This window comes from Poecilia reticulata, linkage group LG8 (assembly GCF_000633615.1).
Source record: "Poecilia reticulata strain Guanapo linkage group LG8, Guppy_female_1.0+MT, whole genome shotgun sequence".
NCBI classification, from domain to species: Eukaryota; Metazoa; Chordata; class Actinopteri; order Cyprinodontiformes; family Poeciliidae; genus Poecilia; species Poecilia reticulata.
This window is the reverse complement of record NC_024338.1, coordinates 19341739-19364659: the sequence shown is the minus strand read 5'-3', so window position 1 is coordinate 19364659 and position 22921 is coordinate 19341739. Positions and strand designations below refer to the sequence as shown.

Here is a 22921-nt window from a genome sequence, read left to right as displayed (position 1 = left end):
AAAACTGCAGTCATCCAGCTTTTGGTAGAAATGAGAAAAACAATCATGCACATGCAAATTATTGAGTCCATCTTAATTTATCATGCAATTAATTGATTTATTGCAACATGCCTAGTGCAAACATCTTATTAGATCTGAAATAAGACAAAACTAACGTACAAGTAACTTCCCAGCAACAAATAGGAGATAGTTTTAAGACAATAATTCTTTAATATTGTCAAAAAAAATGTGCGTTCCTCTTGCAAATTATTTCACTTTTAACAAGACATTTTTTCTGTTATAAGTGAAATAATCCTCCAGAGGAACTGGAGCTTTTTAATCAATATTAAGGAATTATTTATTTAATATGAGCTCATATCTCTTGCTGAAAAGTTACTTGCATCTTAGTTTTATGTTTTATCAACATGTAATAGAGGCAGGAAAAACAGACTAAAACAGTTTCTAACCCAGAGTTTTTGTTGAATTTCACCAGGACAAATTCATCCAAACCCTAATCATTTTTTATTTTTGTAACATTCTTCTGTATTTGCTATATTTGTTGACTCATATTTATTTGAGTTTCTATTTAAAATTTATTTTTGTGCTTTCTTGCACAATAACATTAAAGGAATCCTGATTGTAATAAGATATTTGCACTAGAAACGAGACAAAAATACTTGTTGATATTTACCCAAAATATTCACCTTTGGTTCTACCTTTACTCTGATTTAGAGGATTTGTTAAATTGTTGGGAAAATCTGCTGTGGTATTTAAAAAATGGTGTAAAAACATTGACAGCCTAATCCTACGGAACAGAAAACACGCCAATGTTTTGTTCCAGCTGAGCAGATCGAGGAGCGTTTACCTTTGACTCTGCAGCACTTCCTGTCCCAGACATCCAGACATCGACCCGTTTCAGACTCGCCTCGTCATGTAGATCTCTGACTCGCTCTCCTCTTCCTCACACCTCAGCTCCGTCGTCCACGCAGCCGTCCCGGTGAGGTGGTGAGAGTTTGGTTCCAGGTTCTCCAGTTGCCGGCATCCGAAGCGAGGCCTGAGCATCAGCAGCATTGGAGCCGTGCGGGAAGCTGCTGCTGGTGTTACGCCCGCCTGCAGGGTCTAATGTTGTCTTCAAAAGCCAGATGGAGACTTTGGGATCCTTTTTTATATTAATGACTATTACATGGATAAATGGGCTCGACATCTTGTGAAATATTCCGATGGTGCAATGAATGAGTTCTTCCTGCTGCTGTGAAGGCATAAACAAAGTCGTTAAACTGAGTAGATAAATTGTCTCTAAGCAGACATGTCATTAAGATATCAGCTGCAGGGAATCGTTAAAGTTTTCCCAGTCGATTCTCTGGTGAGGCGTTCACTGTCACAGAGAGTGAAAAGGGTGAAAGAACAGAACCTTGTGGTACTCCAGAGCCGATACGTCTGAAGTCCAGTACATGTTTAAAGTATTTTAGAGAGGAAGAGGGATCCAGCAAGATCAGCTGAACAATTATTGGCATTCTGTTAAAATAGAAAACAGATGAAAAGCAGAGAAAATAAGTCTAAAAGTTTTTAACTCATTTCCTTCATAAAACTTTACTGCTATATTAGATAGATTGAAACTAAAGACTTTTTCAAGAGATTGTAATTTATCTCTGTGCAATCTGAGTCTCTCTCCTCTTTCCTACCTGTGTGATCAGGAGTATAGTTACCTGCAGAACGCTTGTATGATGAGTTGTGATCTCATTCCAAACATCCTGCAATAAAAAGCAAATAAACAGAAAAACAAAAGTTAAAATGTTGCAGCTTCAGCGATGTGTGAAGAGATGAGATGATCCTGATTCCATCTTTAAGAAAAAAAAAAAATCAAAAACACAACAACTATCAAAATGTTTAAGATAATTACACTGAGATTACGCTAACTGTATTAACCAAAAGATATTGTTAGGATTGTTTGCTCTTGTGCACAGCTGCATTCACTGCAAAAACAGAAAACATTACCAAGTATTTTTGGTCAAATTTCTAGTGCAAATGTCTTAGTACAAAACTAACTTACAAGCCTCAGGACTTTATAGTCAATAATTCCTTAATTTTGATTAAAAAGTACAAGTTCCACCAGCAGATTATAAGGAAAAATGTCTCGTTATAAGTTAAATAATCTGCAAGTCCTCAATATTGATGAAAAGAATCATCAATATTAAGGAATTATTAACTTAGAAAAGCTATATGTTGCTGAAAAGTTACTTGTAAGCTAGTTTTGTCTTATTTCAAGTGTACTGAGAAATTTGCACTAGAAACTGGATCAAAATTACTTGGTAAGATTTTGTGTTTTTGCAGTGTTCAGAAAATATCAACAATTCGATTCTTTCTGTTTCCTCTACAGAGAAACTGGAATGAAAAAGATCCAAAAAGCTTCTAGTTTTTGTTTTTCCGGTATATATAGAGCAGGGATCGTTTGGTTTTTAGGTGTTTTGGTTTTTTTAGAGCACCAAGAAACCCGATTTTTCTTCAGCTTTCATGGCTGCTGCTGCTGTAGGAGCCGGACTGAGTGTTTCAGTCCTGCAGTGGACTGAACTGTTCCTCCTGCATGTTGTTAGGAAGTAAAGATCCAGTGAATTGTTAAAGATATTTGGCTTTTTTGCAGTTTGGAAAACTCATCTTGAATTAGACTGCAGTTTGTTTTGTCTCCACTTCTCCTCTGAAGCTCGGTCAGTTCAGAAAACTTGGATTTTTACAAATCTTTGTTCTGTTGTTTATCCAGATGTTTCAACTGAAGCTGCTGGATTTTGAAAATAGTACAGACTGTTGCTTTGAATCAGCTTTATTAGTGCAGTGTGCAAAGATCTGTTGCATTTATTATTATTATTATTATTATTGATTGTAATGCTAAAAAAAAGACCAAAACCTAAAAAAAAAAAGTTTTTTCAATCAATAAGTTTGAAAATGTGTGCAGTTAAACAGCGCCCCCTGCCTGCAGGAGGACTTCAATGGTCCATCATTGGCTTCCTGCTCAAACTCAGCAGCTGACTTTAGCGTGAAAATCCAACTGCAAGGGCGGAAATACCGGACGTTTCTGACCTCATCCAGCAGCGTTCAGCCGTGTACAGTTACACACACTCGCATGCATGAGTGTGTGGCTCCATTAGAAACAGGAAGACTTTTCTCTATCGGTGTGAAACAACATCCCAGCGAGCTGGACCAGCAGCCTGATAGCGGCTCAGGGAGCATGACGGCGTTGTCAGTATGTTCCCTGAGAGCGACGAGTGTCTCATGTCAGCAGGAATGAGCAGAAACCCGTTCAGATTGTTTCTTCTAAGTGGATGAAAGCTGCAGAGGTGACTTCTTGTTTTTGATTGCTTTTTCAAAGATAATTCAACACAACTGCATGATTTAAAAACTGTTTTACTTAAGAAAAAAAGTTGTTAGAACATCGTTTCTTCAGACAAAACATCTAAACTGAGTCCTTGATGCTGCAAAAGTCCTCATTTATAGGCAGAGCGCAGGTGTGTGTCTGTCTGGTTAAAACGTGTTTGTTCTTCATTCAGTGGGTAGAAAATCCAGAAATTTTTCTCAAGTAAGAGCAGAAATACTTCATAATAAAATTGCTCAAGTAAAAATAAAAAATAGCCGTTCAAGAAATTACTTGGGTAAGAGTAAAAAGGCATCTGGAGTAACTCAAAACATCGATAATTTAATATTTAAAAATTACATTATTTGACAGACCATAATATCAAGTTATGTGGAGATTCTAAAGATCAAAATGAAAGTAATTCATATAAATAACACAATTTCAAAATAACAAATCAGGCAAAATAATTTTTTTTTCCAAATCTATTTCTTTCATCAAATTTTAGCAAAAACTACAGATATTCAGTAAAGTTCCTCACAGAGGGTAGATGATCCAGAAATGTTACTGAATTAAGAGTAGCGATACTTTAAAGTAAATTTACTCAAGTAAAAGTATAAAATACAGCGCAGTTAAAATACTCTGTTACTACCCAACTATCACTATGAACTGATTCTGCTTTAGCTGAACAACAGATGCCAACAGATATTTCTGAAAGTCCATAATGACTAAATGTTTTGGGGGCTGGGGTCAGATGATATTCAGGAAGTTGAAATAGTTGAACTTGAAACCATAAATAGAAATTGTTTGTAGATGTGACGTCCCCATCTAGTGGCGAAACGGAGACGAGCATGATGAGGACTAAAGCAGACTGGCAGTTTGTGTGTGGCGCCGGTTATCAGCATGACAAGAGACTCTGTGACTTGTTGGTGATGGATGCACTCCAATCACATGCACACGCACACACACACACACACACACACACGCACACACACACACCCACACACACATGCACACTGTAAGGCCTGTTAAATCAGTGGAGAGGATCACAGCAGCTGGAGGAGTAGGACTCTCGGGTTTCTTCATAAACGCGTTCGCAGATGCACCTTAAATACGTCCATACCCGTCTCGTATTCCTTGCGAGCGCTCTGGCTGTTTTGGGAAGTGATGTTAATGTTTGTGAGTGTGTGAATTTATCAACACCTTGCTGGGAACACAGCTGGTGAACATGATGAAATGATCTCCACCAAAAGAACTGCGTTGGAACCGAGAGTTGCGATGAGCTTCATGTCGGATGTCATTGCAGAAATGCAGCAAAAGGATAATGAGGGCCTCTAATTAGTTGCCGTGGTAACCACATCTGTAGTAAGACACCACCAAAGGATCTCAAACCTCTCCAGGTTCAGCTGAGTTGTTTTGTCTTCTGGTGTTTATCCACATTCTCCTGAAGATGTTGTTTGGTTTTCTGCGTGTAAAGGTCGTGACCCCGTGGTTTATTAGTGGTACAACGTGGCTCCTGCAGACGGCTTCCCGAGTCGGGTCAAATCCAGGCTTTTCTGCTCTTCTGGATGAATCGGTTCAACTCTGGAGATGAGGATGTGTTGCAACATTTTGTGCATCTAAAACTGTTTTTAGACGTAGTTTTAAAAACCTGTCTCTAAAAACCATTAGCAAATACAGAAACCCGAGGCTGAGTTCATGAATAAGTAGAAAAAAATGCAGAATTTAATCACATTGTGTGTTTCTGGGTTTTATTTCTGGTAAAGTTGTTTAAAACTGCAAAAACTAATTTTGAAGTTATGCATTTTCAAAGATACATGTAGCCATTTTATAGCACAATGAATCATCCCAGTGCGATTTCTGTCCTCATATCTCCTCAAACAAACTGTAATAAGGGAGGAAGAGAGCAGAGTTTATTTCAAATGGACTAAAGAGCTGCTGATTGGGAATTTAGCTCTCCAAAGTCCTTGGACTGACTTGGCTTGGACTGACGAGGGTTGAACGATCTTCATCAGAAAATATGTGAAGGAATATTTCACACATCTGTGTAACTCAGACATTAAGCTCAGTTTAGTTTGAGGCTTCAGAGAAAGCATCAACAGATTAATCTGAGGACAGAGGGGAAGGAGGGAGGAACGGTGAAGAGGTCAGAGGAGGAGGAGGTTAGCGGCTGATCAGAGGGAGGTGAGGAGGAGCTGAAAGACAGCCATGTAGGAACACATGAAGGAATGATGTGTTCCTACGTGTGTGTGTGTGTGTGTGTGTGTGTGTGTGTGTGTGGGTATTGGAATGAGCCGGGTCATCGTCCTCCTTGTAATTTTACACCAGAAAGTAAAACTGATGACTCCCAACAGCTGCTGGTGCCATGGAGACGAGAGGGCGGAGTAAAACCTGGAAATGAGGAGGAAACCAGAGACAGGGGGCCGAGTGTGTGAGATTTATACCGACTGAATCTGCCTCCATGATTACAGTTCTGCTCATCACAACACAACATTTTCTGATCAGACGCCCATCATCACACACTCCACAGACTCGGATCTGCTCATCTTAACTGCCTCCACCTTCAGGAACCAATGAGGTTCAGTTCACATCTTCTGGAAGTCACATCTGTAATGGAGGTCTTGAACACGGCTCATTCAGATTCCATGTTCTCTAATGAACAGAGGCCACCAGCCGGTGATCACCGAACAGCCTTCATACAAGTATCTGAGACGAAACGTAACAAATCTGATGATGCAGTTAAAAATCCATCATCAACTTTTGGTCCAACGTGGCTTGGTACTAGTCCTCCCACTCCTACTCCTGGTAGTAAAATGCCTGGTACTGCTGAACCTAGCTTTGGAGAAGAGAACCCATCTTGACAAGTTTGGTTCCAGAGCTGACGATGCATATGGAAAGGAACCCAAGTGTACCAAGCTGGTATAGCTCATCCTTTCAAGCAAATTCAATCTCCTTACTCCTGGTAGGTTGTTCAAGGATCCATCCTCAGTGGAGAGGTCAGATAAAGAAAGATTTGAAGACTTTGTGATTGCTCAACTTTATCCCAGACGACTGGGACACCCTCCTGAAGGCAGGCATGGGGGAAGGAGGTTGCTTGTTGATGAGATCTTGGCTCCAGGGGTTCAGAAGGGCCCATTTATAAAAAGCTTCTGGAAGCCATGTCCATGGGGGCCCAGGAGCAAAGGGAGCAAAGGGATTTGAGGGTCAGAGGAGTTTCGGGACCTGGATGTGCCAATTCCCTCATCACCATTTGGGTCTAGAGACATGAAATATCACCTCAGTAGTGGGTTTGGATCATTGCAGTCCTCAAACTCCTTCACCACATTAAGGTAGAGGGGTTTATTCAGTGTCATGCACTAGTTGAATCTGGTCTTCACCATATTGACATACACTGCAAATAAGTTTTCTTTGATAATAATTCTGCTTGGCAGTAAAAGTCTGTGTAGATTATGGTCAGTAGTTTCTGATCAGAGGCTGTTAATGGGACAATACACAACAGGAAGGCTCATTGTTGGTGAACATCATCTGTTGCAGATCAGAACAACTGAAACTCTGTCTTCTTGAACGTTTGACCCCGCTGTCATTTCCTTCAAACTCCACATCTGGCTTCAAAATCAAAACCAATCCTCATTGTTACTGCTAGCAGAGGCAAAAAGAGCTCTTGTATTCACAAATTAAATAACATTGATTATCAAGTGTTATCAAGAAAGGAAAAGTCTGGGAGAGGTCAAACGAATCAGATTAAAGCAAAAAGAAGAAACTTTAGATTTAAAGGGGCAGCGATAGAGACGGTCAGTCAGGTGCACACAACCATGGTGACCAGGAAGAGAGAAACATTGTTTCATGAACTCTGGAGGAGCAACAAAGAGAGAGGAGCAGTTCAAATGAGAACAAACCAGCCGAGAACGGCCCACCTGCAAGTCTGATATTAACAAATATCTAAAGAAACACATGAGCCGATGAAGGACGGTAAAAAACTTCATGTGGAATAGCAGTACTCTGTTCTCCTGTCAGGAAGATCTTCCTGATCGGTTCTGAGCACAGCAAGTTAAACATGTTCAGAACTTTACCTGTCACTTTTCTTATGCAGATTATTTTTCTGAGATATTTAAAAAATAATAATTTATCTGTCTAAACCAAACCTCTCCAAAGTGAAGGCCAGTAAATGAGTCAACGTGTAGAGGATGCATAAATTAAACTTTTGATCCACAGCAGAAGCTTCCGGAGCTTAATGGGCCAATGAAAGTGGAGACTAAATATTAAGTGTGGAGTGGTTGTTCAGCTGGAGATAAGATGAGAGAGAAACACCTAGAGTTTTCTATGTGGTTGATTTATTGCTAGCTTATCATCTTTCAAATGCAGCAACATCCTGAGAACTGACCAGAACCGGTATGACCACAACAGAACACTATCAACCCTGAGTTTGACTGGCTTCACTCTAACTGGTCTGACCAATACAAGACATGCCTGACTACACCAAAACTGGACTGGACTTACCACACCAGAACTGGACTGACCACCTCAGATGTTGTTCATCCATATTGCAGCTAGTCCGACCACACCAGGCCTGGACCGACTACACAAGAACAAAACCGACCACACCAGAACACAACCAACCCTGACCAATACAAGTCATGCCTGGCTCCAAGGCCTGGACCGACTACACAAGAACGAAACCGACCACATCAGAACTTAACCGATCAAAGCAAAACTGAACCAATAACACCAACACTCAACTGTCACTGGAAAACTGGTCTGACTGAACGAGAACTGGAATTCCCACTCCAAAACTGGAACCAGTCAACAGATCTACAATGAACTGGATGTGTTGCAGTCATGAGATCAGATGAATCAGGTGTTTGGTGTAATCTGGGATTCAGGTGACAAAGGATCGCAGTTCGCTTCTTGTTTTGATCAAAGCATCTCTTCCTATTGGCTGCTGGAGATTTGCTTCCTTCCTGTTTATATGTTTTTTCTTTTCTTTGTTGAATTATGTGGAAAGATATTTTAGACTTCTTGTCTTCCTTTCGTCAGGAGGCGGTTGCTAGGCAGCACAGACGTTTGGGTGGTTCTCCAAAATGTCAATATGGCACCTCTGCTGCCCCCTGTTGGTGCGGAGGTGTTTAGACGCTTCACACCAGCCTCACTGGAGGAAATTCAGCGAAAGTATGAAGCTGAAGAGAAGGAGCAGCAAATCAGAAAGGAGCAGAACATTGAGGTATTGATAGCCTATTAGCTGTCAGAAACAAAATCAATCAGTACGACAATAACCAATCCTGATCTGATTGGTTATCCTCTTGCAGATAGCAGAGGAGAATCTTCCTAAACCAGCAAGTGACCTGGAAGCTGGGAAGCCCCTCCCCTTTATTTATGGAGACCCGCCTGCTGAGTTTCACAACATCCCATTGGAGGAGCTGGATCCCTTCTACCAATCACAAAAGGTTTCACTCTCCACTGGAATTTGACTGTGCAACCTTTTAATCCGTAAATGTCACACTAAATTGATCAATTTTCCATCAACAAAGTGAACTTCCAATTACCTTTTGGTTATCAGATCTTTATTTGACGTCAGACATTTTTTTTACATTGATGTTCAGTCTTGGCTAAAAACTCAGAGATAGAAAAATATCAGGAAGTTCAGTTCAAACTCAAGTCGTGTGATTTTAAAGCTTTAGATATTATTAAACATAAAAACTAACTGGAATAACTTTTTTGGTTTCTACAAATGAAAGTTCTCATTTGAATCAGGATGTATAAAAATCAAACTGAAGGTAATAAACTTATCTGAGAAAATCAGTTTGACTCCATTCTTTCTGTTGTTCCTGTTTCTTTGCAGACCTTCATCGTTCTCAGTAAGGGAAATGTCATCTACAGGTTCAACGCTGAACCAGCCTGTTACATGCTGAGTCCCTTCAGCCCACTGAGGATCTTCTCCATCAGGATCCTCATCCATTCATATCCTCTATCACGTCACTCTGTGTCTGCTGCTAAAGCTTTTCTTTAGAGTCCAAAGGTCTTGAAAACATCTGGACTAAGACAGCAGTTTTTTCTGGTTTCTGAGCTCCTGATCGTAGTTGCATCCTTTTAAAATCCACAGTGTGCTGGAAGGTTACCCCCGAGTGGTAACTTCCTGTTTGAAACTGAGGAACTTCTTTCATCAGGGGCTAAAATTGTGCCAAACAAGAGTCAGTGTTGCATCTGGTCTGAGTTTTAAACCGTCTACAGCTGCATTCCTATAATAAATGTGTGCAAAAGTTCATTCATATTCCCCGAATGTCTGAAAACCCAAATTTGCAATTGTGGTGTTTCAATTATATCGGACATGAATGAGTTTGTGCTCATCATAAATTATTAAAAACGTACTGCTTTGTTTTCCTTAAAACTAAAACTTTATTCAGCTTGTTCATCATGGTGACAATCCTGACCAACTGTGTGTTCATGACCATGAGCGACCCTCCACCGTGGAGCAAGACAGTGGAGTAAGCACACACACACGCACGCACGCACGCACGCACGCACGCACGCACGCACGCACACACACACACACACACTGCCTGAGTTTATGGAAATCCGTTTTGTGCCACTGGTGAAACAAAAACAAAAACATAAGGTGCCACAATTTTGACTTTCCCCTCCATAATCCATTAAATCTTGGCCTCAACATACAAACTCAACATTAAGTGTTAAGTGATTCAGTGTTTCATTTGCAAAGCCGCAACTATTGAAAACAAAGTAAGAGTTCTGACTTATAATCACCAATTTGAGAATCAATCCTAAGTGATAATGGCATTGATCCTTTTTAGTCAATTCCAACCTTAAGATGCAAAGTAAAAGTTAAGAGATTCAATTTTGTGGTTAAGAAAAACAAATCAAAATTGAGAAAGGAAATAGCACTCTGAAACTTATATTTGTGACATACTGTTTCTTTTTTGTTTCCTTCCTTCCAAAATGGCTGATCTTTGGTAATGTGATAGTGATATTGTGCAGATTTTTTTTCACAGTGTGAAAAGGGTCGGAAAAAATACATAATTTTGGCCCAGATTTTCAGTTCAGAAGAACATGTAAATAGGTTTGGTAAGGTAATTTTATTTAAATGGCACATTTTCAGCAACAAGGCAATTCTAAGTGTCTTGCATGAATTACAAAACCAAAGAAAGACAAAAAGGTAAAAGTATAAAACTACATATTGGTTCCCCATGTTTAACAACATGCTCAGTATGTTGGGTTCTTATCTCAAATATGTCTTCCTGTTGTTGCACAGATACGTATTCACAGGCATCTACACGTTTGAGGCAACCATCAAAGTTTTATCCAGAGGGTTCTGCATGGGAGACTTCACCTTCCTGAGAGATCCGTGGAACTGGCTGGACTTCATGGTCATCAGCATGGCGTAATAATAAAAAACTTCCTGGAGAGATTGTATTTCATCAAACTTAGATTTGCTGAAATTAACTTTTCTCTGAGTTGTCTTCAAATGAAGATAAATGTGAGAATAATGAGGAATGTCTCCGTTTTACAGATACCTGACAGAGTTTGTTGACTTGGGAAACGTATCGGCACTGAGGACGTTCAGAGTTCTTCGAGCCCTGAAAACCATCACAGTAATCCCAGGTCAGTATGTCGGTTTCATTGCGGTAAAGAGCCTGGTGGTTGGAGTTGTGCTATTTTTGAGACTTTTAGAACTTATGAGGAACTTGACAAACCAGATAAAACATGACTTTATATCTATATCATGGGTTCCGATATGGATAAGACAGCAGTCTACATTATATTTGAACCGAAAGAGAAACTGATGTTTTCTGTAGGTTAAAAATTAAAAAAGTGGACAGTTTTCTTCTAGTAATCCTTGGACCCCAACTGTCTTCACGTTATTCAGTGACCCAGTCTAAGAAACCATTTTGAGGTTCGAGAAGACAAAGAAACCCATCAAACAGTTCAGAAAAGAAGTTGTGGAGATGTTTATAGCAGGGTTAGGTTCTACAGCATCCCAAGGTTTGAACATGTCACAGAAATCTGTTCAATCCATGATCTGAACATGGAGAGTGGATGGATGGACCAACCCGCCAAAACATGGACATCCACCTAAACTGTCAGAGAGTACAGCACTGATTAGAGATATATGGCAACTTTGAAGGAACTGCAGAGATCCAAAGCTCAGGTGGGGCAATCTGCCCAAGGAACAATGAACAGCCATAGACTCCAAATAACATAGAGAAAACAACAAAGTGAAATGGATTATAATGCAAATGTGGACAGTAGTGTGTAAAAGTAGCAGACTGAGGAAAATGGGTCAGTATGTCCTAAGCCTATAGCAGCTGCTGTTTTATAACTTAAATCAGTCTTAACTATCAAAAGCTTTAAGAAAAGGGAAAGTTTTAAGCCTCGTCTTAACAGTAGACAGGATGTCTGCCTCATGGACTTAAACTGGGAGCTGGTTCCACAGGAGAGGAATCTTGATAATTCAATAATTAAACTGTAGATGAATAATTGTGACACTGGCAGTTAAAGCTGACTCTGATATTTCCTTTGCAACATTCTCTGCAGGTTTAAAGACGATTGTCGGAGCGCTTATCCAATCAGTGAAGAAGCTGCGTGATGCCATGATTCTGACTGTCTTTTGCCTTAGTGTCTTTGCTCTGATTGGGCTTCAGCTATTCATGGGAAACCTCAGACAAAAATGCGTACTGATCCCACCGCTATTACACAACGACACATCAGAGGGAGCTTTCAACATCAGTCTCCACGAAAACAACAGCAGTGACTTTGATTTCTACAAACACATTAACAACCCAGGTAGCATGTTGAGTATTTTACCTCACAAATCGTAATCATCCACCTGCTCAGATGCAAACTTCAACCTGTCCTTGTGTCTCACAGATAATTATTACCACCTACCTGGTCAACTTGATGCTCTGCTGTGTGGAAACGGCTCTGATGCAGGGTAGCTTTAAGTAAATATTACTATTATTATTAACATTATTGATTATGGTGATAATGATGATGATGGTGTATCCAGGACCTGTCCAGATGGATACATGTGTCTGAAGGCAGGGAGAAACCCAAACTATGGGTATACCAGCTACGACAGTTTTGGTTGGGCGTTTCTATCTCTGTTCAGACTCATGACCCAGGACTTCTGGGAAAACCTCTTCCACCTGGTCAGTACCCTGCAGCTCCCTAATGCTGAGGCTAGTCCTAGCATCATCTCACCTCTGTTTGTCTGCGTAGACGCTGCGAGCTGCAGGTAAAACCTACATGATCTTCTTCGTGGTCATCATCTTCCTTGGTTCCTTCTACCTCATTAATCTCATCCTGGCGGTGGTTGCCATGGCGTACGCTGAGCAGAATGAGGCTAACATTGCCGAGGCCAAACAACAAGAAGAGGAGTATGCCCAGATTCTGGAGGCACTGAAGCAGAGAGAAGAGGAGGTAAGATGTGATGAAGAGAAACCCCCCCATGACATTTTAGGACAAAGCTGAATGTTTGTTTTTTGTCTTTACAGCAAGCGGCTAGGAGGGCGGCGCTCTTGGAGAATCAAGACCCTGCATTACAAAGCCAAGAGGAAGATACGAACAAGGAAGGTACTCAGACACACTGAACAAACTGGGGTTACTGACTCTGGTTCTACCACTCATAATAAGTCTTGAGGTTTCTTCTGGTAAAGATGTTTGAATTTGAAGTATTCAAAAAATTTGCACCATTCAGTTGAGTTTACTTTACATGTTTCTGTAAGGATTCCATATTAACTGAATTTACAGATTAAGAAAAAAAAACTAATTGGTGCTTAGTTACTCCAAACACTTATTGTGCAGTGATGCATTTCACCTTACTCAGCAGCTTTGTGTTTCAGAGTTTGAGGACAACCAGAGACCATGTCCTCCATGCTGGTACGTGTTTGCTAACATCTTCCTGAAGTGGGACTGTTGCAGCTGTTGGCGATGGCTGAAAAAGCTTCTGTATACTATCGTCATGGATCCATTTGTGGACCTCGCCATCACCATCTGCATTGTCCTCAACACTGTCTTCATGGCCATGGAGCATTATCCAATGACTCAGGAGTTTGAAGATCTTCTCAGCACTGGAAATTTGGTCAGTAACAGAGGAGAAACTGAGTCAAAGTCTACAGAGTAAGGTTGAGTCCAGTGAGTTAATATTGTATTTTGGTGTAACATTTGGTAGAAGGTTGGCTTAGATGGGCTGAGGTTGAGTAGCAGGGCCTGGTAACAGGTTAGGCTGGTGTTTTTCAATTCTGGTCCTCAGTTCCTGCTTCCCTGCATCAGCTGGTGATGTTACTCCTAAAGAACCAAAGTAATAATTTTTTGTCTAATGTCTGATCCCCAGGTATTTACTGGGATCTTTACAGCTGAGATGGTTCTCAAACTTTTGGCGATGGATCCATATTATTACTTCCAGGTCAGGATTATATATCAATAAAAGTGGAACAGTTTTAATGTTGAGTAACCGCTCAAATGGTTACAGTCTCTTGTTTTCTTGGTTACAGGTGGGCTGGAACATCTTTGATAGCATCATCGTCACCATGAGTCTGGTGGAGCTAGGACTGGCTGATGTTCAGGGTCTGTCAGTGTTGCGGTCCTTCAGATTGGTCCGTTCATCACTTTCTCACCATGATTAAGCTGTGACCCCAGTTCTGTATATTTCTGTCCTCATATGTTCATCTTATCATGTTATCTCCAGATGAGAGTGTTTAAGCTAGCCAAGTCGTGGCCGACTCTCAACATGTTGATAAAGATCATCGGCAACTCTGTGGGAGCCCTGGGGAACTTGACGCTGGTTCTCGCCATCATTGTCTTCATCTTCGCTGTCGTTGGGATGCAGTTGTTTGGAAAGAGCTACAAAGACTGTGTCTGCCGCATTGCAGAAGACTGTGAGCTTCCTCGCTGGCACATGAACGACTTCTTTCATGCCTTCCTCATCATCTTCAGGGTTCTGTGTGGCGAGTGGATCGAGACAATGTGGGACTGTATGCAAGTTGCAGGGGAACCTATGTGTCTGATTGTCTTCATGATGGTACTGGTGATTGGGAACCTGGTGGTAAGTCTGTGCAGAAAAACTCTTTCTTATCCGAGTTTGTTTGGTTTTTAAAAAGTTTCAAAACATGTTCCTGATCTTGTTTCAGGTCCTGAATCTGTTCCTGGCCTTGCTGCTAAGCTCATTCAGTGGGGACAATCTTGCAGTTACAGAAGATGAAGGAGAAAACAATCTCCAGATTGCGATAAACCGGATCAGCAGTGCTGTAGCCTGGACCAAGGCCTTGTTCCTGAAACACATCTGGACTTTAGTGGGAAAGAAAACAAACATGAACTCAGACACGAATGGTGGGAGCAGACATTATTTGTTAACATATAAATATTCATATGAGGTTTGTTTTTTGTTCTTAATAGTTATTTTTGTCTTTGTACTTGAAATCAATGTTTTTAGCTGTACCATGCGAAGACGGCGAAAAATCAAAGGAAGCTTTAACTCTGACAATCGTGAATTCAGAGCAGCCGATGGTTCAAGTTCCCAAAGTTGATCTGTCGTTCCTGAGCAGCTACTACCATAACATCAGGTGTCTGAAGGTCCCCATTGCTGAAGCCGAGTCTGATTTTGACATGCCTGAAAATGAAGACGATGAAGATGAAGATGAAGATAATGAGGAGGATGACATAGAAGAACAGCTTTCACAAGTAAAATCTTGGGTTTGGGGTTCTGTTGGGGAATTTTATTTTCCTGCAGTAGTCTACTTTTTTGTCACAGTGGCTAAATTATGAAGTCATTTGAATGCTTTTAAAAATAACATTTTAATGCTAAGATCTGTCTATGCTCAGGGTGACGAGTCTTCGGTCTGCAGCACTGTGCAGAGAGCTCCTGAAGTCCAAAAAATAGAAGAGGTAGAAGAAACTCCAGAGGACTGCTATACAGAAAGTAAGTGCACTGAGAAAAACTAATGTGTTGTATCCATTTAATTTAGGTTGTATAGGGCCTAGTGTGTCAGCTATAGAAGAATATTAAGTTTTTAGCAACCAATGGAAAGTTCAAGGAACTTCAAGGAAAGTTTCACAACTACACAGAACACCAGAAAGAAATGGATAACAAAAAGATAAAAATGGATATAATGGCAAATAATGGAAAGTTCCTCTTTGCCCATCTACACTGCAGTCTTTTACATCAACTCCCCATGCTACCAACTTCAGAAGTTCTCTGATGTCTCTCCCATAGCTGGTTTCATCATAGACTCAGAGTACAGATATTGGACTCAGGACTTTGTGGACTGGTGTTGGTGGAACCAGTTCCTGATCAATGCGGAGGAAATCCAAGCTGGTGGTGGACTTCCACAGGCGCAGACCCACATAACTAACAGTGATGAAAATCCAGGGAGTGGACATTGAGATAGTGGACTCTTATATAAGTACCTAGGTGTTCACCTGAACAATTTTCTATAGCTGCGGCCATGTTTCACTTTGGGACTGCGGTTCTTTTGGTGATGCTCTGTGTTATTTTTGGGCCAAACATACTTTTTGGATGACCCAGAAGCTTGAAGGCTGAAACTAAAAGGGTGTGAACAGTTATGATCAAACAACCTGGGTTGTTTTTCAGTTGACTTATGTAAAGTAAATGTTCTGAAGTTATTTCGGCACATTTTTGCATGAAAAACAGCTGGTAACAGGAGTGTGTAAACATCATACATCTGCTGTCCATTCAGTCCCATGAACACTACTATGTTTGAACTGTATGAGTTTCTATTGCAGGGTGTTACAATCGCTGTCCCTGTCTGGATATAGACACGACCCAGAGCAAAGGAAAGATCTGGTTTAATTTAAGGAAAACTTGTTTCAGCATCGTAGAGCACAACTATTTCGAGACATTCATCATCTTCATGATCCTGCTGAGCAGTGGAGCTCTGGTAAACTCTATCCCACAATATTTAACATAATATTAGCACTAACTCTAACCATAATCGCTTGTTGATGTGTTGATGTTTTTGACATCTTAGGGTTTTACTCTGAGATGTTTTATTGGTTGGTTCAATGGGGCTGAGCAGGTCTCAGGAAACTAATCTGATGGTTGGGGTGGCTATCTGTGGACTACAGCATGGCTGACAGTGTGACTACTAACATGACTGCTAAACATACACAGGTGAGATGATTTGACTCTATTAACCCCTTCAAAACAAAAAGTCATATGAATGACTAACAAAAGAACCTTGTTTGGTAACTGGAAGGTTGCAACTTTTACTCTGATTATTTGATAATAATCTGAGTCCCATCTTATCCAATTAGTCGAAATTATACAACATACTTTAAGCATTGTTCAAGCATGGAGAGCTTTTGATAAAATTAAATTGCATATAAAAAAATATTAGTGTCGGAAAAGTTTTCACATTTTCACCGATATTTTGACAGTTTATCATTGGTGATGAGATCAGTGTTTAGAGGTTGAAAGGTCTCCTTGCCATCACCCTAATCTCACTGATTAGAGTGAAAACATGTTGGTAAAATTAAGATTACAGCAGACCCTGCCTGTTTGCAATGTATTTGTGTATTTTAGACCTACGTTGCAAGATGTATGAATAATTTTGGGCCTAACTACTGATACATTTTAGAAGAGTTTTTATTTTGTAACACTGGTAAACAGAATAGATCCAGGATTATCTCTTCATTTAAGCTTAAATTAATATTATCTGGGCTTCTCAACAGGGCTTGGTACCATTTCTCAGAACATTGGCCTGATAATACATCCCCAACTCTGATTTATCTAGCTGAGAAAGCATTTATAATATTCAATCCATTTCACAAACACCTCTGTCAGTACTAGATGAAGATTGTGAATATTAATTCATGACATATTAAATGATGAAGGTTTATCCATTAAAAACTCCAAATATTGTTGACAGGCCTTTGAGGACATCTACAGTGAGCAGCGCCGTGTAATCAAGATAATTCTGGAATATGCAGATCAGATTTTCACCTACGTGTTTGTGGTGGAGATGATCCTCAAGTGGGTCGCTTATGGATTCAAGACCTACTTCACCAATGCCTGGTGCTGGCTGGACTTCCTCATCGTAGATGTAAGAAACTGATTAATCCTGCATAATTACTCCTTCGTATTTCCACCCAAAGTCTTCGTGTCAAGGTTTAGCTCATCTACACGTTGTTTTTCAGGTGTCTCTGGTGTCACTGACAGCAAACATCCTGGGATACTCTGAGCTGGGAGCTATCAAGTCTCTGAGGACTCTGAGAGCATTAAGGCCCCTCAGAGCCTTGTCTCGCTTTGAGGGGATGAGGGTAAGACTGGCAGGTTAAACAGATGGATAGGCAACTGTCTTGTTTTTGGTTGGTTTAGCATTACACTCACTACTGTTGTATCTTTTGGCCTGTAGGTGGTGGTTAATGCACTGGTTGGTGCCATCCCCTCCATCTTCAACGTGCTACTGGTCTGTCTGATATTCTGGCTCATCTTTAGCATCATGGGTGTGAACCTGTTTGCAGGGAAGTTTTATTACTGCTACAACGAAACATCAGAGGAGTATTTCTCTCCTGAGGAAGTCAACAATAAAACCCAGTGTCTCGATCTGATTGAGAGAGGTTTCTCCGAGGTCCGTTGGAAAAACACAAAGATTAACTTTGACAACGTTGGGATGGGTTACCTGTCTCTCCTGCAAGTGGTCAGTAAGAAGGCCAACATTAAAGGATTTATACTGTTTTTTACCAGTTAGCATTCACATAGCTTTAAATTTGTAAAACAAATTGTATGTTGTTTTCTTTAGGCCACATTTAAAGGTTGGATGGACATCATGTATGCAGCAGTGGACTCCAGAGAGGTCAGAACTTCTCATATTGTTACTGGTACAGTTCCTGGTCTTATTAATGTGTGCCTAGGAATTTAGTTTTTAATGATATTGATGCTGTAACCAGAAGCTTTCCTAGTCCCAGAACTGGGAAAACTGTTGCTGTTATCCTGTCAGATGTAACTATGTTTTCTCTGCATACTGAGATTTCATCCTTTTGGTTTAGGTGGAGTCCCAGCCAATGTATGAGGAGAACCTGTACATGTACGTGTACTTTGTCTGCTTCATTATCTTCGGGTCCTTCTTCACCCTCAACCTCTTCATAGGAGTCATCATCGACAATTTTAACCAGCAGAAAGCAAAGATAAGTTTCTTGTCAATGACCCTATATTGAGTAATTTTCTGTTTCCCTCTATCAGCCATTTAATATTTATGTTTGGGTGTTTACCTCGGAGGAACAGACATATTTATGACAGAAGAACAGAAGAAATACTACAACGCCATGAAGAAACTGGGATCCAAGAAGCCTCAGAAGCCTGTTCCCCGGCCTACAGTAGGTTCAAGGACTTTCTGTAGAACTTAAATAAACCAAGCCTGTAAATATTAGTATGACGGATGTTGAACAACTCTATTTCTGTTTCTGTCTAGAACAAGTTCCAGGGTCTAGTCTTTGACCTTGTGACCAAGCAGTTTTTTGATATCCTCATCATGGTGTTGATCTGTCTCAATATGGTGACGATGATGGTGGAAACAGATGAGCAGAGTCCTGAAAAGGAAAACATCCTGTACTGGGTCAACCTTGTCTTCATTGTCATCTTCAGCACAGAGTGCTGTCTCAAAATGATCGCTCTACGAAAGCACTACTTTAATGTCGGATGGAACATATTTGACTTTGTAGTGGTTATATTGTCCATTGTTGGTGAGGAGGAAGCAGATTAGATGGTTTTGTTATGTCTAACAGAACATTTTTAAAAACTTCCCCTTTTTTTCTTCCTTTTCAGGCCTTCTTCTTGCTGATATCATTGAGAAGTACTTCGTTTCTCCCACTCTCTTCCGTGTGATCCGACTGGCTCGCATTGGGCGGATTCTTCGTCTCATTCGTGGTGCTAAGGGAATTCGAACACTGTTGTTCGCCTTAATGATGTCTCTTCCTGCTCTCTTCAACATTGGCCTCCTTCTCTTCCTCATCATGTTCATCTTCTCCATCTTTGGGATGTCAAATTTTGCTTACGTGAAGAAGGAGAGCATGATTGATGACATCTTTAACTTTGAGAGCTTTGGGAACAGTATGATCTGCTTGTTTATGATCACTACATCAGCTGGATGGGATGGACTGCTGAATCCCATCATGAACACACCTCCAGACTGTGATCCAGAATTTGAAAACCCAGGCACATCTGTCAGAGGAAACTGCGGCAGCCCGGCAATGGGCATTGTCTTCTTTACTTCATATATCATCATGTCTTTTCTGGTGGTGGTCAACATGTACATCGCCATTATCCTGGAGAACTTTAATGTCGCCACAGAGGAGAGCGCCGACCCACTTTCTGAGGATGACTTTGATATGTTCTATGAAACCTGGGAGAAGTTTGACCCTCGAGCTTCGCAATTCATACACTACAGGTGAGTCCTAGCAGGTGAATGACCTCCTGTGAGATTTGGCTTCTTGTCCTGGTAAACCTGATTGTAATCTGATTTGTTTCGCAGTGAGCTGTCAAACCTGTGTGATACTCTACAGGATCCTATGAGGATTCCCAAACCCAACACCATCAAACTGATACAAATGGACTTGCCTTTGGTTCCCGGAGACAAGATCCACTGTATGGACATCCTGCTTGCTCTCACTGCAGAGGTAATATCACCCATATTATCTTTTTTCTTGGAGACATATGTAATGTTTTTCCACAAAAGGATACTCTGAGTAGTTACGTTCCTGTGCCTTTGAATGTTGGTGTTTTGTTAAGAGCCCACATCTACTTCCATCCGTTGTAGGAACCAAGCATGCATCATCAACAGGGGGCATTACACAACACATAAAAAGAGCACAGTATTAAAATCCATATAGTACAGTGTTTCCATCTACATGCTTAGCTGAAGAAAGTTGCTTTGGGTGTATGCTCCTCTTTTATTTTGGTTGATTACAAGCGAGACACGTTGAGACATGTTGATCTCATTCTTTTGCAAACACAAGCGGCCAAAGTGAGTTTCCTCTGAAGAGTGTCTCGCCTGTCAGAGATAGGATGATAAGCTTGGTCATCTGGAAGCAACTCAGAGTAGAGCCACTACTTCTCCACACTGAAAGGAGCCAATTGAGGTGGCTCTCACCTGGACACCTCACTGGTGAGGTGTTCTGGGAATGTCCCACCTGAAGGAGACCCTGAGAAAGACACAGGACAGGTTGAGGGGACTATGTTTCTTGGCTGGCCCAGGAATGCCTTTGGATTCCTCCGAAGGTGCTGGCCCAAGTGGCTGGAGAGAAGGAAGTCTCGTCCTCATTGGTTAGGCTGCTTCCTCCACAACCCAACACCAGATAAGCGGTAGATAACAGATGGATAGACATGTCGATTTTAGTATTTTCTGAACCCAAACCAGCAGGAGCTGTGGGGGCTGCAGATCAGTCCACTGCAGCAGTTAGCAGTGGGTCTCTTGGTTCTCTTGTCATTCCAGGTATCTTCAAGTCATAAATGTGCCACTTCACCCCTGCCACCGACACTCACAAAGTTGATCAAAGCTACTAGCTGATCTGCCTTGTCTGTCTCTTTGGGTTTTGAAGAAGTATTTAGTAGAACCAATTCTCTGGACAGATGCGGTTAGGATTAAATACCTTTTCCGCTTACGGTCATCCGTATCAAGTTTGAACTTCTAGTTGGTCTGGATTTCTCTCTCAACAACAGAATTAAACTAATGTGTGAGATCTTTGAACACCTCTGTATACATATTTTCTTTGAATATTTCCAGGTTTTGGGTGAATCTGAGGCAATGGACGCTCTAAAGGCCACAATAGAGGATAAGTTCATGGCCAACAACCCCACAAAGGTTTTTATCCTTATTTTTTTGTCATAGTCAAAGTCAGGGGTCTTTAATGTTTTCTCAGCCCTAGTTATGGCCTAATAATGACACTGCCATTAACAAGCTGTTATTTGGCAAAATGTTCAGAGCTAGAATGTGTGTGTCTATACATTATTTTATGCCTTTATCAGTTTGTTTTATGTTGGATTCATGTGATGTATAACTTTGAATGAAAAAAAAACAAAAACAAAAAAATCTCAGTGACCTCACTAAAGGGACCTGACCAACACATTGAAGACCCCTGAAAAAAATACCAATATAATCTCCAAAAGATAGCCCTTGTATATTGAAAGTAACTGCACTTAATGTTGTTATTCATTTTTGCAGAAGTTGTATGAACCAATCAGCAACACTTTGCGTAAGAAACACGAGGATCTGGCAGCAGCAGTGATCCAGAGAGCCTACAGGAGACATCTTCTGCAGCGAGTGATCAAACTGGCGTCCTACAAGTACAGAGAGAGGACAGGGGGACAGCGAGACGATCTGTCTCCACCAGAGACGGAAGGATTTCTCTGTAAACGAATGGACCAGCTGTATGGAGACAGTGAGACGGCTCTGGCTGCTCCAGCTGAGGACCGGACTGTCCAGGTGGAACCACAGAGGGACATTCTCCTCCACTCTGCTCCTCCGCACAGCGACTGCAACTTCCTACACGATGAGAGCCTGACAGAGACGATGATACAGCTGCAGACAAACTCAAATCAGGAGTGTTTCCTGTCAAAGGAGCAGCAGACTGACTAACCCAGATGACTCTTCTGTTTTAACAGAACTTTCTTCAGTTCAGTTCGACACGGAAACCCACTAGGAAAGTGACTCTGGGTTATTAATGCCACAAAAGAAACAAATAATAATGTTTCCAAACAGCTCTTCACTTCACTGCTCATCACTTCAAAGCCAAGACATCTGTACTTATCCTTCCTTGTTTCTTTCTTCTGATTGGTGGATATTGATGTGATGAAAAGCTGAAGAAATCAATGGCTGCTAAAACTGAAGTAGCAAACAGCCATTCAGAAAGGTTTGGATTAGGTGAAGAAAGTGGTTATGTACCATTAACCAGCCAGTGGAGCATCGGCTAGTTGGAGCTTTGGAGCATGGGCTGCATGAACGCCCACTTTTACCATGTCACTCATATTCATATAACCAGGCTGCTTAATGCAGAACCTAAATGTCTTAAATTAACGAGTAAAGTCAGTTAATCTGCTGGAAAGCAGGAGATCCAGGCAGTGGGTTAATCAGCAGGTGTTTGGGATTTTGTTTCCGTACAGTAATAATGAAATGAACACAGAGAGTTGTGACAGCTCACACCTGGTTTAAGGTGAGGCACCTCCGTCCACCGGCAGACACCCAGCCCTGCATGAAGGAGGAAAACTCCTCCATCAGTCCCCAAGTTGTCACCTAGCAGACTGCAAGCTGGAGGTGACGATAACTGACTGCGATGTCATCACAAGTGTAAAATGTGGGCCATTCGTAGCTGAATAAAGGTTAAACCAAAGAATGTTACTGTGAATGTTATGACAATGTTACTGCGCTTTATTCTTCCTTCCCTTTTCTTTCTTGCTTCAGTGCACGAATCTGTACTCAGATTAAATGTTTGTCCTTTTGTTCTGTAAAGGAATTCAACCTTTTTTCCCCTATGAAATAATGTTGCATCATGCAATTGTTGACTTTAACGGATGAATCAGTATATTTGAAAGATTTCACCTGCAATAACATCTATGCGATTAAAGCTTCAGATTGTATTGAG

The 22921-nt window shown here is 41.0% G+C and overlaps 1 protein-coding gene across 1 annotated transcript in view; it reads left to right on the top strand.

The window, feature by feature from the left end:
• The window catches only part of LOC103469033 (sodium channel protein type 4 subunit alpha B-like), a 29579-nt gene extending 6658 nt beyond the window's left edge, over window positions 1-22921 (top strand). The window contains exons 2-31 of the mRNA XM_008416503.2: window positions 8354-8537; window positions 8623-8760; window positions 9156-9274; window positions 9709-9798; window positions 10581-10709; window positions 10839-10930; window positions 11864-12112; window positions 12197-12260; window positions 12336-12477; window positions 12548-12748; window positions 12823-12901; window positions 13171-13409; window positions 13662-13733; window positions 13822-13923; window positions 14016-14372; window positions 14458-14656; window positions 14760-15007; window positions 15149-15245; window positions 16070-16224; window positions 17215-17388; window positions 17483-17605; window positions 17701-17985; window positions 18088-18141; window positions 18335-18472; window positions 18557-18661; window positions 18757-19027; window positions 19110-19731; window positions 19816-19960; window positions 21067-21144; window positions 21505-22921. Coding sequence (XP_008414725.1) covers window positions 8406-8537; window positions 8623-8760; window positions 9156-9274; window positions 9709-9798; window positions 10581-10709; window positions 10839-10930; window positions 11864-12112; window positions 12197-12260; window positions 12336-12477; window positions 12548-12748; window positions 12823-12901; window positions 13171-13409; window positions 13662-13733; window positions 13822-13923; window positions 14016-14372; window positions 14458-14656; window positions 14760-15007; window positions 15149-15245; window positions 16070-16224; window positions 17215-17388; window positions 17483-17605; window positions 17701-17985; window positions 18088-18141; window positions 18335-18472; window positions 18557-18661; window positions 18757-19027; window positions 19110-19731; window positions 19816-19960; window positions 21067-21144; window positions 21505-21918 — 5313 coding nt within the window. The 5' untranslated portion in view covers window positions 8354-8405 and the 3' untranslated portion in view covers window positions 21919-22921. The remainder of the gene's footprint in view (window positions 1-8353; window positions 8538-8622; window positions 8761-9155; window positions 9275-9708; window positions 9799-10580; window positions 10710-10838; window positions 10931-11863; window positions 12113-12196; window positions 12261-12335; window positions 12478-12547; window positions 12749-12822; window positions 12902-13170; window positions 13410-13661; window positions 13734-13821; window positions 13924-14015; window positions 14373-14457; window positions 14657-14759; window positions 15008-15148; window positions 15246-16069; window positions 16225-17214; window positions 17389-17482; window positions 17606-17700; window positions 17986-18087; window positions 18142-18334; window positions 18473-18556; window positions 18662-18756; window positions 19028-19109; window positions 19732-19815; window positions 19961-21066; window positions 21145-21504) is intronic.